Source organism: Mastigoproctus giganteus, chromosome 8 (assembly GCF_048544385.1).
Source record: "Mastigoproctus giganteus isolate SK-2022 chromosome 8, ASM4854438v1, whole genome shotgun sequence".
In the NCBI taxonomy this organism is placed as follows: domain Eukaryota; kingdom Metazoa; phylum Arthropoda; class Arachnida; order Uropygi; family Thelyphonidae; genus Mastigoproctus; species Mastigoproctus giganteus.
The window spans coordinates 179,790,142-179,806,138 of NC_143582.1; the positions used below are offsets into that span (position 1 = coordinate 179,790,142).

Genomic DNA, 15,997 nt, shown 5'->3' on the forward strand with positions numbered 1-15,997 from the left:
ACTACTGATGCTATGCTGCTGCAACAGGATCTGGAAAGGTTCAGCAGATGGGCTGATAGGTGGCAAATGAAGTTTAACATTGACAAATGTAAAGTACTACATATGGGAAACAGCAACCCCAGAGCAATGTAACAACTCTGTGATACTAGTCTGACAGTGGTAGAGAATGAAAAGGACCTGGGGGTAATTGTGCAGGCAGATATGAAGTTCTCTGAGCAGTGCAGACGGGATGCAAGAGTAGCTCATGGTGTCTTATCAATGATATACAGGAATTTTTCTAGCAGGGATAAGGAGGTGATTATTCCCTTGTATAAGGATGGTCAGGCCACACCTTGAGTACTGTATACAGGTCTAGACACCTCATTTCAAGAAGGATGTAGAGCTGCTGGAACGAGTACAGAGAAGGGCAACAAGATTAGTGAATGGAACAAAGGGTTACTCTTACGAAGAAAGGCTTAAGTTTTGCAAATTACAGTGTCTGGAGACTAGGCACCGGCGAGGTGATCTGATAGAGGTGTATAAAGCCTTGAATGGTTTGAGCATGCTCAATATTGATGGGATTCTGCCTCTTGCTCAGAATAATCACCTGAGAGGGCATAAATTCAAATTGAGGAAAGACAGATGTAGGATAGATGTCCAGAAATTTGTCTTTAGCCAGCAGTTGGTTGGTTGATGGAACAGACTTCCATCCCTTGTCATGGAAGTTGATAGCCTAAATAAATTTAAGGCTCAGCTGGACAGGTATTTCGAACGAACGAAGGGGTGAAGTGGAAGTTTTTTTTTTTTTTTTTTCTGGCTAATGCTGCATAAGCTTGCTTTCTTGCATCATATGCCTCTACTAATGCTAAACTTGTTGTGAAGGTATTCACAATATGAGATATAATTAAACAATGCATAAACCAACTCTTCATAATCCTTGTATTTTATAGTATGTAGAACCTTAGACATGCTTTCATGACTTTCTTTAAGTCCCAACTGAATGAAATAAAGGAACTGATGGAAATTCTTCACCATTATGAATTAAAACTGCTTTTAAACTTAATTTTGAGGCATCTATGAATAAAGGCCATTCATCTGACGTATACATGACACCTAGTGCTTTCAGAAGTCCAATAATGTCTTTGCAAAAACACATACTGTCCTCCATAAATATTTCGAAAACTTTTCATGTCTTTTTTAAAACACTGAAATATTTGTTCCTGCTGTGAGTATTCCACTGCTAACCTAGAACCTAATGGTTCAGTTTGTTCTTTGGGCAAATTTAAGTCTTGAATCAAGTCATTCAACTCATCTTGTTTGATTAAATGTACCTCACTACCTGAACTTACTGGCTGATAATTGATATCTTGTGAAGTGGAGGCTTCCAGGAAATCGTTAACTTGAACTTGATCACTATTATCTTCCCCACTACTGTTACCCCAGTGGGAGCACTGATTCTGGCAAATCATCACAGTCATCACTGTGTGGAAAATGGTCGAATTGCAGAAGGTATATTTGGATATATTATAGCATGTTTGCTTTTTTTTAGAAATACCAGATACATTTGTCATACAGAAGTAGTAATCAGTGGTCAGATGGTTCTTGCCCAACCATATGGACTGCAAAAGGTAACGCTTTGAGTTTGCCATGTAACCAGTTCCTAAGGTTTGTTGTACAGGTAATACAACACTTGTAAGGTGTCCAAGGTTTGTCTTGATCACCAATTTTACATCCAAAATAAAAAGAATACAAAAGTTTTGTAATGTCATAGATATTATTCCTTTGAGTCTTTGGGGTAAACTGTCCACAAAATAATAAAAATTGTCTGGATGACTGATACACTTCCTATGTGTCTGCTTATTCATTGTAGCACTAAATGAATTTTTGAAAACATAAATTCAGTTTTGAACACTACAATATAAAAACAACACAAATTCAATTTTTATCACTACACAGTACACAGACGTGGCAACTTACTAATTCTACTCATGCAAAAACACGGAAAGGAAAAATATTTGTAAATTGGCAGGTAGAGCCAGAAATTATTTTACTGCTACCGCAAGTGTTGCGGGCCACACCCTCCTACTCTTGAGGGGGCTGTTTATGTTTGGAGGATAGATTTACAACCCTGAGAACATGTCGCGATCACTATGTGTGCCCTCTTCAAATTGTAAATTGTTGCATCGGAACTTGAATATAAGAACCATAGGTAGAAGTATGATTATGTTTATCACAAGAAAACTAAGGCCAGAATCAATTACTAAAATTAAGCGAATTAGCTTAAATCTGTTAAAATCAATCAGTATGTCATACATTACTGGCTTTAATTATGTGAAATTGGCACATTTTGGTAAAATGTAACTCCCTTTATATTTAATAACTGTGACGTGATGTCATAAAAATTGGTTAAAAACAGCAGTTAAGTTCTTGGAGGTAAAAATCATGTTGGCTAGTGTAATAATTCAGTTGCTTGCCATTCATTCTTTATCCCTAACAATAAGGTTCCTGATGCCACACTGCTCTAATATCTGTACAGCAGTTATTTATGTGGAACAGCATAGAAAGCTTTACTTATATGATGTTAAATTTATTTTTTGCACCCAGTTCCTTTACAATTACTTCATAGTAGTCAATCTCATTGGTCGACAAAATCTCCTCTTAACAAATCCATGCTGTGTGATTACCATATAACTCCATTTCTGTCAGGGTAATCATACATTACTTCTTTAGTCACTGACTATTATACTTCCTGGCTTACAGTTTACTGATCTGTAATAACTCACTTCACTCTCTATTTCTCATTTATGAATAGGAGAGACGTTTGCATGTCTGTAGAGACCTTCCCTGAATCCAAGGATAATACTCTTATAATTATGGCTAAGGGTATAGTTACCTCTGTTGCTGCTTCTTTTAATGCAAATGGAGAGATGCTGTTTGCCTCAGCTACTTCATTTACTTTTAGCTTCAACAATTTCTCTTTCACTTTATTCCCAGTTATAACATGGTATACATTGATATTTCCAACACTAAAAATTTAGGCTGAATCTTGATGCAAAATATTTATTCAGATTGTTAGTAATCAGAACAGCATTATAAATGGTTATTCCATTCATATGTAGTGGGCCAATGGCAAAGAATTCTTTGCTACTTTTATTTTATTGTTAGCCAGTGGCTTCTAACAATCTACCTGACCTTTCCCCCTTAGTGACTTGATTGCAGATTAGTTTATATTTAATGTAGGTTTCTGTGACCTCTGATAATTTATAATCATCCCATGCATTTTTCTTTTCTGCCATTAATCACATTAGTTCATGTGGCATCTATTTAGGTCTAAGCCTTGAACACTTCCTAGTTCATTTCACAAATATATGTGGTCTCAATTTTAATCTCAACAACGTCCATTTCCACTTGCAGTCTGCCAAACTCCATGTACTTTTTCTGACAGAATCTCAGTTATTGGTTGATTCAACTACTGCTCATCTCAGGTGCCCAAATTATTCGCTTTATGATTCCTTTCGCCTCAAAAGTGGTACTTGTGCATATGTCCATTCCGATATTCCCTGTCAGAGACTTGGTAATTTGGAATCTCATCTTTTCGATCTTCTCTGGCTTAAAACCTCTCTACCTCATTGTGTCAAATTCATCTGTTGTCTCTACCATTCTCCCAACTCCACCAATCACTTGGAGCTCTTTGACTTCCTCGCTTTGCAACTTGACTTTCTCCAGTCCAACTTTCCTAACAGCGAGGTAATTTTCCTTGGTGATTTTAATGTTCACAACTCCAGCTGGCTTCGGTTTTCTAGTCACACTGACCCAGCTGGTTGAGATGCTGAGGCTTTTGCAATTACTAATTACCTTGCACAGATTGTTCATTTACCTACAAGGATACCGGACAATCCTAATCATACAGCCAACAAGCTTGATCTTTTTCTCAAAAAACAACCCTTCTAAGTACACGGTCGAAGTGAGTGGTCCTTTAGGCACCTCAGATCACAACTTGGTGAGTGTCTCTTCTCAAATGGAGCCATTATCTCATGGCTATTCCCAACCTCGTATTGTTTGGCATTACAAGAATGCAAAATGGGATGACCTGCGAGATTTCTTTTCTTCTTTTCCTTGGTCGGATTACCGTTTCAAAATTTCTGATGTCAACATTTGCTCAGATCGTGTCAGTGAAATTATTCTTGTAGGTATGGAATACTTTATTCCACACTCCACTTTAAAATCTCGTCCTTTACCTAAATGTTTGTTTTCAAATAAATGTACTAAGGCTGTTCTCAACAGAAGAATGTAGCATATCGTGATTGGCTTGTTTCCAATTCTTCAGTTTCATTTTCTGCCTACACCAAAGCCCGCAACAATTGTAAAGCAGTTATTAATCAGTCCAAACTAGACTTTGAACAGACTAAGAGTAGAAAACTTGCTTCTTGCCCTAATGGTAGCCGAGCATTCTGGTCTCTTGCCAAAGCTGTTTGCCACAACTTTTGCCCATCTCTGCTCCCACCTCTGGTCAAAACCTGATGATTCTGTTGTCACTTCAGCCAAGGATAAAGTTGACCTGCTAGCATCCCATTTTTCTTCCAACTCATGTATTAATGATCTTGGTAAAACACCACCCACCATTCCAACATGCTTCATTCAATGCCTCCTGTGGTCTTCCGTCTGGTGTGACATTAACACTGTGAAAGCAAAAATAAGAGTAGTAGTGTGTTATAGGTCTAATGACTCAAATGAGTACAATGAACAATTGTACAGAGAAATAGAGTGGGCTAGTAAATCAGAATGTCTTATAATGGGGGATTTTAACTTCCCAGATATTGACTGGAACCTGTGGGTTGGTCACACACTATAGTAAGACTTTTGTTCATTTATTGGATGATTGTTTTCTGCAGCAGCATGTTCGAGAGGCAACCAGAGAGGGTAATACTCTTGATCTGGTTATCAGTAGTGATCATTCGTGTATTAAGAATTTGCAGTGGCAGTGATCACAGTGTACTGATGTGGGATTTACTTAAAGATATAATTACCATCAGGGGTAAAGGAAAGGGTTTTTGCTTCCGTAAAGGTGAGTACAGTGGTCTCAGACAGTTTTTAAATTCTGTACAGTGGGATCAACTGACAATGTCACCAACAGTAAATTTGAAGTGGGAAGCATTCAAGAAATTAATCGTGGATGCTACTAAAAGTTTTGTACCTATTAAGAAATATTGTTCAAGGTTTAGGCCTAAATGGTTATCAAATGAACTAATGAGACTCGTTTGTTTTTTGTTTTTGTTTTGTTTGGTTTTTAGGAGCATTAGCAACTAAGGCCATATTGCTCCGGGAAATGCGGTGGTCATTCCCTGACCTTTCCGCATCTTCCGTATTTGGTGGTGACGGGCTCGAACCCTGGTCTAATCAAGAAGCGTGTGCTGCTCCTTCCCATCACTGCTGCTCCTTCCCATCTGGCTACGGAGGCACCATGAGACTCGTGACAGAGAAGAAAAATGCATAGGATGCATATAAATTATCAAGCAACTCAGAAGCCTATGGCAGATATAAGCTAGTTTGTAATCAGGTCACAAAGGAGGTTAGGCAGGCGAAGGCAGATTACGAGAAATCTTTGGCAAAAGATGCTAAGAAAAACAGCAAGGATTTCTTTACTTATATAAACTTTAAAAGGAAGGGGATGAATCTGATTGGTCCACTAGATATTGATAGTTCGACTGTTGATGATCCTGCTCAGATAGCAAACAAACAATGAGTATTTTGCATCTACATTCACACATGAGGAGTTATTAAGGTTTGAAAATGGTAGAAGGTTATCAAATTGTAGCAGGGTGCTTAATGATTTTGTAATAACAGAGAGCAAAGTGGAGGAGAAATTGTTGAAGTTAAACATAAGAAAAGCACCTGGGGTGGATGGGATCTATCCAGTTATATTAAAGGAGGCGGCAAAGGAACTAAGCAAATCTTTAGCCATAATTATGAGAGCATCCTTGGACTCAGGGGAGGTCCCCATGGACTAGAGATGTGCAAATGTATCCCCAATTCACAAAGGGGGATGGAAGGGTGACACGAGTAATTACAGACCAGTTAGTTTAACTTCTGTTCCGGGTAAAATAATGGAGTCACTGGTTAAAGATGCATTGCAGGATCATCTAGACAAGACTGCAGCAATAATTCAGACACAGCATGGGTTTGTTAAGGGAAAGTCTTGTCTGACAAATTTGATAGGATATTATGATGTGGTTACAAAGGAACTGGATGCAAAAAATAATTTTCATATCATATATTTGGATTTCAGGAAAGCTTTTGACACTGTTGCACATGGAAGACTATTGTAAAAATTGGAGCAGAATGGTATTAAGGGTAAGTTGCTACAATGGATAAAAGGATGGTTGAGTGGGATAAGACAGATGGTGGTAATTAATTCGTGGACTAATGTTATTAGTGGAGTCCCACAGGGTTCGGTGTTGGGTCCTCTGTTGTTTTGTATATTTATCAATGATATTGATGAAGGTATATCAGGCTTAGTGTCGAAGTTTGCAGATGATACAAAGGTTGGCAGGGTCGTACAGTAATGGCAGTGTGCTACTGCAACAGGATCTAGATAATTTGGGCAGATGGGCTAAGAAGTGGCAACTGAAGTTTAACCTTGACAAATGCAATGTACTGCATATGGGTAGAAGTAACCCCAAAGAAATGTACCAACTGTGTGGTACTACACTTAAGGTGGTAGAAAATGAAAAGGACCTGGGAGTAATTGTGCAGTCAGATATGAAGTTTTCTGAGCAATGCAGACAGGCTGCCAGAGCAGGTCATGGGGTATTGTCAATGACATACACTAATTTTGCTAGCAGGGAAAAGGAAGTGATTATCCCTTTGTATAAGAGCATGGTCAGGCCATGCCTTGAGTACTTGTTGATATGGAGGTTTGATGGCACATAAGCTACTTTGGTCCTTGAGTACTGTGTATAGGTCTGGAGGCCTCATTTTAGGAAGGATGTAGATTTGCTTGAGCATGTACAGAGAAGGGCAACAAGATTGGTGAGGGGAATGAAGGGATCCTCTTACCAAGAGAGGCTTAAGTTCTGCAAATTGCAGTGACTGGAGACTAGGCACCTGCACAGTGATCTGATTGGATTGAGGTGTATAAGGCCTTGAATGGGTAGAGCATGCTGAATAATGATGGGATCCTTCCACTTGTTCAGATTACGAACCTAAGGGGGCATAAATTCAAATTAAGAAAAGACAGATGTAGAATAGATGTGCGGAAATTTGCCTTTAGCCAGCGGGTGGTTAATTGCTGGAACAAACTTCCATCTATTGTTGTGGAAGTTGATAGGTTAAATAAATTTAAGGAGGAACTGGACAGGCATTTGGAGGGAATTGTGTGATTTTCTTTTTTTTTTTTTGGCTGATGCTGCATAAGCTCATACACTTACTTTCTTGCATCACATGGCACTACTACTACTAAAAGTCATCTGCACATACCTTGCCATTCTGACACAAGCAAGGAATCACTGCAACCCTTGCAGAGCGTGCTTATATAGCTGAAAGTAACAGCTGATGCAATATTACGTCATTACCTACGCGTGTCAATCTCATCTGATGCAATCTGTAAGAAATATTGCCATATACTTATGTTATTCGGATGACAATTACAAAATTTTAAGGGGCAATGCAGTTTCTTTGAACGTGTGTGTGTGTGTGTGTGCGCGCGCGCGCGCACACACACACACACAGGGTAATTCAGGAGGAATAAGTAAATATTTTGGGAGGTTATAGTATCGATTATTCTGAGTAAAAAAGTTCATATAAACATGTGTCCTATTCTCAACTGATATGGAGATACAGCTGTTTGAAACTGGCATACACAAAGCCATTATGAGAGGTATTAAAGAATGATAAATGACTAATTGTTTGTATTTGTTGACTTTTTGAATGATACAAAACACAAATAATTGACAAATTTTTTAGTTCACAATAAATGTTCGAAAATCCCACCACCAACCTCAATGTACTTTGCAAATCTTGGGTAATATGACGTGTTGTTCTTCTGAGGTCATCTTGGCATTCCTTTGTTAAAGCAGAGGTATCCAAAATGAGAGCGAGCAAAATTTGTCTCTTGTATTCACCTTTTCTTTGTATACTACACTTTTCATCCATCCCCACAAACATATCTAAAAGGTGTGCGGTCTGGAGACCTTGGTGGCCAATGAACGGGACTACAGCAGCCGATCCATTGTTCAGGGAAAATTCGATTTAGATATCATATCACCAGATGGGTATAATGTGCAGGAGCTCTGTCATGCTGAAAGTACATACCAATCCTTGTAGCTATGGGAGCATCCTCCAATTGTAGTGGAAGTTCTTTTTGCAGAAATTCTAGGTAAAGGGACCCTGCAAGACGATTTTGTAACACAACAGGCCCAATCAACTGACTGTCGATGATACTGCACCACATGTTTACAGGGAAGCGATGTTGAAAATTTGTTTCTATAGTGGCATGTGAATTTTCATCTGACCACCTATGAGAGTTACGGGTGTTGTTGATACCGTCACAGGTGAAAGTAGCTTCATCACTGAACAGTATTAATGGAATTAATCGGCGTTTAGCATTTACCCACCAACAAAATTCCAACTGCTGTGTATCGTCTCCTGGTTGAAGGCATTGCACCTGCTGTATATGAAATGGATACAAGCTGTGGTCATGTAATGTTCACCATACTCTTGTCTGTGGAACACCGATATGCATAGAAATTCTTCGTGTGCTAATAGTAGGACTATGTTCTGCCGACTGAAGAATGTGTTCTATTTCATTTATATTTTGTTCATTTGCACGTTTAGAAGTTTGGTGTAAACACTAGTAAATGCTCTTGAATCCGGTATTCTGCAGTTAGGAAACCGTCGACGGTATTCTCTACAAGCAGCAGTAGCACTTCCACCACAAAAACCGTAGACAAACATCATATTCAGCATGTGTGAAGATGTGCAGCATCCTTAACAACACTTCTAACACTAAACAGCATCAGGTTATAATTGCTTCTTTGTCACCATCTGATTCAGGGAGCTGTATGTGCCAGTTTCAAATAGTTCCATATCCATTTGAGAATAGGATATTTGTTTATATGAACTTTTTAACTCAGAATAATCGATACTACAAACTCGTAAAATATTTACTATTCCTCCTCCTCAATCATATTTTTGGCTAATAACACTAATCAAACCACATGAAGTAAATTACACTCCCATATAAAAGAACTACTTACTACTTATTGAATTTGTCATAGGGCCTAAGGAGTGAGATAATAATAAAACCAAACTTTCACAAATTTAAAACTAAATTAGTGTAGCTGTTATTTCATACTGTAAAAATAAATAAATTCCACTTACATTGTACAGCTGGAAATACAACTTAAATGTAACTGTTTTATTGCAGTAAATACACCAGCACAAATGCATAATGACTGACAGTGCATTTTTTTAATGGCAGAATACAAAGAGTGGTTGAAAAGTTTGTGGCCTGAGTATAAAGGGTTTATTTGAGGAGTCTGGTAACATGTTACTTTTCAACATAATCCCCTTTGGTGTCAATACACTTTTTCCACTGATGCTGCAATGCACTGATTCCAGCTGCAAGCAAGTTTTCTCTTGGGACACCCAGAACGCATCCACTGCAGCAATAATATAGTGTCGGAGAGAAAATGAATGCCAGCCATGTGTTTTTTTTTTTCAAATTAGGAAATCGGTGAAGGTACAATAGTGCTAGATTTGGTGATATAGGGAATGGTCCAAGATTTCAAGGCCCCCACTCATTCAATGACAGACTTATGAGTAGGCACACTGTCCTGGTAGACCAAACTCCTTTGCTGAGTTTTTCTTAGCATTTGTCTTTGATGTTTTCACAAAAATGCCTCACAAGGGCTGCATAATATGCCACTGTGACTGTCTGGCCATTGTGAAGGTAATCCACTAGCAATACTCCATCAGTATCGTAAAAAAAAGCAATGCCAGCAGAAGGAATTGCCTTGGCTTTCTTTTTGAGGGAGAGAAGAGCCATGTTTCCACTGTTTGGACTGCTCATTTGTCTCTGGCTGAAAGCGATGGACCCATGTCTCATTTCCACAGTCACAAACCCTGCAAGGAAATTTGCTGGATCTTCTTGAAAACCATGCAAATGTTCACTTGACTTGACAACTCGTGTATTTCTGATCTACTGTCAACAACTTTGGGACTCGTGCTAACACCTTCTTCATACCAAGAACCTTTGTATTATGTGGTAAATGCATTCAGATGAGATATCCAAGGTGCTTGCAATTTACTGAAATGTTGCTCATTGATCATGCACACTGTCAACAACTTCGGGAGAGAGTGATGGACGTTGCAGGTTGTCCACAGTGTGGGTCATCTTTCAGACTCTCCCTCTCTCATTTAAATTCAGTTGGCCACTTCTTAACCATGGAATAAGAAGAGACATCCTTCCCCAATGTTGTAGCCATCTCCTCATGAATTGCCTTTGCCATTAGTACCTTCCCCCAAATATTGGATAATAATATACATATTATTATCCAGTATTTGGACACATGGTGACTTAATTTTTCGACTTTCCTCATTCACACAAATTTGTTTTTCAGGCCTTGTAATTTAAAAAAAAAAACAAAAAAAACATTGAAACTGCACGAAACCTGGTGGGTTATTATTTGAAGTGTTATATATTAAGTACACAAATTTTTAAAACTATACCCCTATCCTTTCACATTCAGGCCATGAATGTTCAAACACCCCTCATACAAACTAAATATCATAATGAGTATATAGTAATACCCCGACTTACGCGAACTCGGAGTTACGTGGTTCTTGATTTTTTCGTTTGGCAACACTGCCGCCCACTATCTTCAAGGTCGTTTTTCATATGTTATCGATACACGGTGCGATGGCGGAGAGTGAGAGCGAAAGGTGAACAAAATTCAACTTTGCTGCGCATGAGCTGCACACATATACAAGAATTTGTATTCCAACGGTCATATTTATATGTGTGCATTCGAATTCGTGCTCAACGTTTGTCGGAAATTACATCGTTTTCACGAGAGAAATGGATCGCGTCGGTCGAGCCGTATACAGTCAGTCCTTGTATAACACGTGTTTACACTACACGAATTCGATCATACACTATTTATAAATACGGTAATGATATTTTATAATATAACATGAACCGAATTGGCTTATGCACGATTCGCCTTTGTGTTTACAAGAAATGGCAGTCGAACGTAGAATCACCCCAACCGAACGCAACACGATAGGAATGAAGAGAAGATTCTGAAAATGTATTTGTTTTAGGGGAAACACATTTCACCATAATAACGTAAAAACCAACACAATTCCAGCTATATCGGTATGCAATTAGATCGAGTTTACTACCAGTTTATAACAGATTCCACTAGCAGAAACGCAACTAGATTTTTATTGTTTTATGGTAGTAACCCCTAGAAATGTGAGGTGTTAATAGTGTATCTCTGCCTTTATGGCGTTGTTTATTCAGTTGCTACATGCGCGCAGCTTTGTTTATGCGTATCAAGCGTGCCTCCTCATTTTGTAATTGTGCTTTATTCCCTAAAAATGAGTAAAATACTTAAAAGGTGTGAAAAGGAAGCGTACTGGTGAAGAATTCAGAGAGAAAAACAAAAGCAATTATCGATAAACAGAGGCAGACTGGGTGAAAAATTTATAGTGGCCTCATACTATGGTTTATGGCCAAAATCACACAGGCCCACTGGGGTTTCCCCAGTAAGGCTTATGGCCAGTCCGCCTCTGTCAATAGAGAAAAAATATGAAATTGTGAAATGCTTTGAGCAAAATGAAAGACCATGTGATATTGCACGTACTACAGGCCTAAATGAGGCAATGGCGAAAAGCACATGACAATTGCAAACTTGACAGAAGGTCTCAGCTCAATTGAAAAGGGCATCAAAATTTTAGAAAACATAGACTACAACGAAGAACGTGTTATAGCTACAAAGCAAGGAATAAAAAAATTATTAGCTTGCTACGAAGAAATTCTGCATGAAAAAAAGAAGTCTCTGTATCGTCAGACGAATTTGTTAGATTTTATGAAGCCATCGACATCAAAATAACTTTTTTACGTAAGTCATTTATTTTTTTTATACATATTTTGTATTAATATGTATAAAGAACTGCAATTTTATTAATATTTTTCTTCTAAACTAGTGTTTTTGTTAGTCGTTGGTCCCAATTAAACAAAATTTATATGTATTTATATGCAAAGTAGTACCCCGACTTATGCGAATTAGACTTAAGCGATTTTTGTTGGACCCACCTATCGCGTAACTTCGTGGTATTACTGTACTTGTGATTCTTGCTGTGGTCCTAGAGTAATGTACACACATCCAAATACATTACCCCAGAACTACACAACCAGCACGCAAACAACATATCTAAAGTAAAGTTATACTTCCTACTATTATAGGTTGCATTGCAGTGTAGTGAACTACTATAGAATGCATGGTACCCAACTTACAGCCCACAGACCAAACCTGACCTTTGAAAAATTTTTGCACGACTCAGAAGGCATCCTCAGAAATATCATTCACAGCAAGGAGTGGCAAATAGTTGTATAATACTGACACGTGTTCTGAAACCATAGATTTATCTTTGCAAAATACTCTACTCTTTTTGTCTCTATAACCACAACAAAAATTCACAAATGAAAAGAAAATTTCACATGGATGCAATTATTGAACACATCCAGAGCAATTTATAAGAGTTTTGTTTCAGTTGCTTTGTATGGGAGTATATAGAATTACTCATCTATAAATAAGGGAGAGATTTCATATTTCTTTGTTAATGCCCATATAGGTGTTACCAGAAACCAAAGTATACATAGCACTGCCTAGCCACTTCATTTGAATTATGGAAGCATGAGTGATATGTAAAAAAGCATTATAAAGCTGTGTTATCTAACTAGTACCCAAATCAGTTCACTGGCAATGAAGAAGACCTTAGAGATAAAACTGTCAGTGTACATTTGGCAGAGGACAACTGTACTTGTCAAGCTAGAAAAACTATTGTTATTTGAATCTTCCCAACAAATAGAAAAATTCATGGAAAATGTCTGTGAATATATACAACTGCAACTAAAATTTAAAGTGACAGAATGAGATGCATGATGCCTGGAGTGGAATATCAAGTTTTATCACCACCAAATAATGGAAAATTAACCTCTGCATTTAATACAAGAACATCAAATGGCATCAGTACATGCAATGGTCTCTACAAAGAATTCGCTACAGGACTGGGAAATCTTCATGGAAGCCAGTCATCTTAGACACGAACTGGAAAAATACAGCTATGGTAGTGCAAAGAATGCAAAAGATGAAACAGGAGGAAATTCGTGTAGTCTGATGAATCCTGATTTATGTTTTTCAGCACTAAAGGAAGATTGCATATATATGGAAGTTACCCCACAAGGCAGTGGAATCAACCTGTTGTGTGCTGGCAGTACAAGTAGCTGGAAGATGTGTAATGATGAAGGGTATATCTTCATAACATATCCTTGGTCCCCTCATCTCACTAGAAGGCACCACAACATGCTAGAGCATATCTGAACATCACTGTAAGTATGCCTGATCTGCATATTTACCCCTATGGGCAGGAATTACTTTTGTGATGACAATGCAAAACTATCTAGTATGCAAAAGGTTTGAACAAGTAACTTGAGGAACATGAGGAAAACTTCAAGTATCTGTCTTGACCAGCTATATTCACATACCTGAGATAAGTTCATCGAAACTAATCCTCCATCCATGTCACTTCAGGAATTTAGGACTTTTTTTTTTTTTAAATAAATGGACCAATATTCCTCATATTACATTTCAACACTCTGTTGACTCCATACCATGTCATGTTAGAACCTGATTCGGGACAAGAGCAGTCCAACATACTCTTCGCTTGTAGTCCTGACAAAGTGGCTGGGCAGTGTATTGCAATAGGTTCTAACAGTCCAAACTACAGCTGAAAATTTTCATAAATACTATAATAAATAAATAAAAAAAAAAACCTTGTCAGCATATTAGGATATGTAAATCAAAGAGATTTTTTTAAAAGTAATATCAGTCTTCAAGAATTATAATGTTGATAGTTAACAAAGTGATCATAAAAAAAAAAGGGGCTGTGATAATCAAATATCACCTGTAACATATGTAAGATCCAAATCAAATCCATCTTTCTGATATCTTCTTTTGTTCTGTGAAACTAACTGTCTAGCTCCTTTCTTTACATTTTTGTGTTCCGTGTATAATCGAAGAAAAAGTACGATGCGAATTAATCTTCCTGCTACCACCAGTCTAAAATAAAGCAACAAAATGTCTCTTCAAACTTTATGACAGCTTGACTGACAGAATTTGAATAAATATATTTTTAAAGTAAGCTTGGCTAAAACAGCTTATTAGCAATTACTAATATATACAAGAATATATATATATATATATATATATATATATATAAGCTTTTTACTGCAATATCAAAGTATAAAATAAGTATACAAAATAATAATATATTTGTTGTTATTTGGTTTTTATGAGCATTAGCAACTAAGGCCATATTGCTCCGGGATATGCGGTGGTCATTCCCTGACCTTTCCGCATCCTCCATATTTGGTGGTGACGGGCTCGAACCCCGGTCTAATCAAGAAGCGTGTGCTATGCACTGCTGCTCCTTCCCACCTGGCTACGGAGGCGCCTAATAATATAATATAATTCTCATCGCATCCTATCAAACCTATTGAACTAATTCTATTAACAGTTAATTTATGGTTTACTTCACAAGAACACTATTTAAACATAAATGTGTTACAGGCAACATAAGATGCCAATGTAGACTGCCTGTAGTGTTTTAATAAAGTGTTTTTTCCCCCAAATTTTAATATTTGTATTCTGACCACGTGGCGCCTCCGTAGCCAGGTGGGAAGGAGCAGCAGTGCGTAGCACACGCTTCTTGATTAGACCGGGGTTCGAGCCCGTCACCACCAAATACGGAGGATGCGGAAAGGTTAAGGAATGACCACCGCATATCCTGGAGCAATATGGCCTTAATTGCTAATGCTCCTAAAAACCAAACAACAACAACAAAACAACTCTGACCACGTATGCCAAAAGTATTATACTACAACAAATGCTGATCATTGCATTAAATCCAATTTCTCCCTAAGAAATAATGGAGAAGGTCAGGAAGCAATGTTCCAAGTCAGAATTTCATAGTCATATATTTTTAACCTTTGTTGGCCATGTAGCAGTTCACATTTTTCTATTTTGCAATTGAAAACCATTCTATTCACTTCATAGTAACACGTAATGTTTTCCAAGTTAATTTTCTGCCTCAGCTTTTCTAATGAAATTCCAAATCTCAACAATCAAAAAACTCTCAAAGGATAAATATCACTAGTATGGGCACAAAAACTTTTTTGCTGTCAGGCCAAAATATTATGTTTGCTGTAAGCAATTTGTGTATGCTGCTTCAAAAAGCAAACCTTATGTTTGCTTTTTGAAGCAGCATATGAAGGATGAAACCATTTGGTAACACTAAGTTTGGTGTTACCCAAATAGTATGTTATTCAGAGATTACTGCATAAATGCCTTGCATTTGGATAGTAGTCTGAACCTCAATTTCCATTTTTCAGCTGATCCACAAAATTTATTCAAACATTCTTGAAGTAGAATTCCTGATTAATGTCATTAATCACCCTCACAATCTTTGTATCATAAACTTACACAAACACATCAAATTTGAGATACCTATATCAACATCATTAATAAATATTAAAAACAATAAGACCACCACCAAATCTTACAGTACTTCACTTATAACATTAGTCCATAAAAGCAGGCCATTTGTAATAACTCTGTCTCCTACTTGTCCATCTCTTTATTCACAGTAGTCACTTATCCTTAATACCACATTGCTCTAATTTAAATAATTAAAGAAGAAAAGCTTATACAGAATCATAAAAAAAAAAAAAAAA

General features: G+C 37.5%; 1 protein-coding gene across 1 annotated transcript in view; it reads right to left on the bottom strand.

Moving 5' to 3' along the window:
• The window catches only part of LOC150082041 (phosphatidylinositol 3,4,5-trisphosphate 3-phosphatase TPTE2-like), a 199,605-nt gene that overhangs the window by 132,255 nt on the left and 51,353 nt on the right, over window positions 1-15,997 (bottom strand). The window contains exon 6 of the mRNA XM_090380409.1: window positions 14,170-14,324. Within this exon, the coding sequence (XP_090236535.1) occupies window positions 14,170-14,324 (155 nt within the window). The remainder of the gene's footprint in view (window positions 1-14,169; window positions 14,325-15,997) is intronic.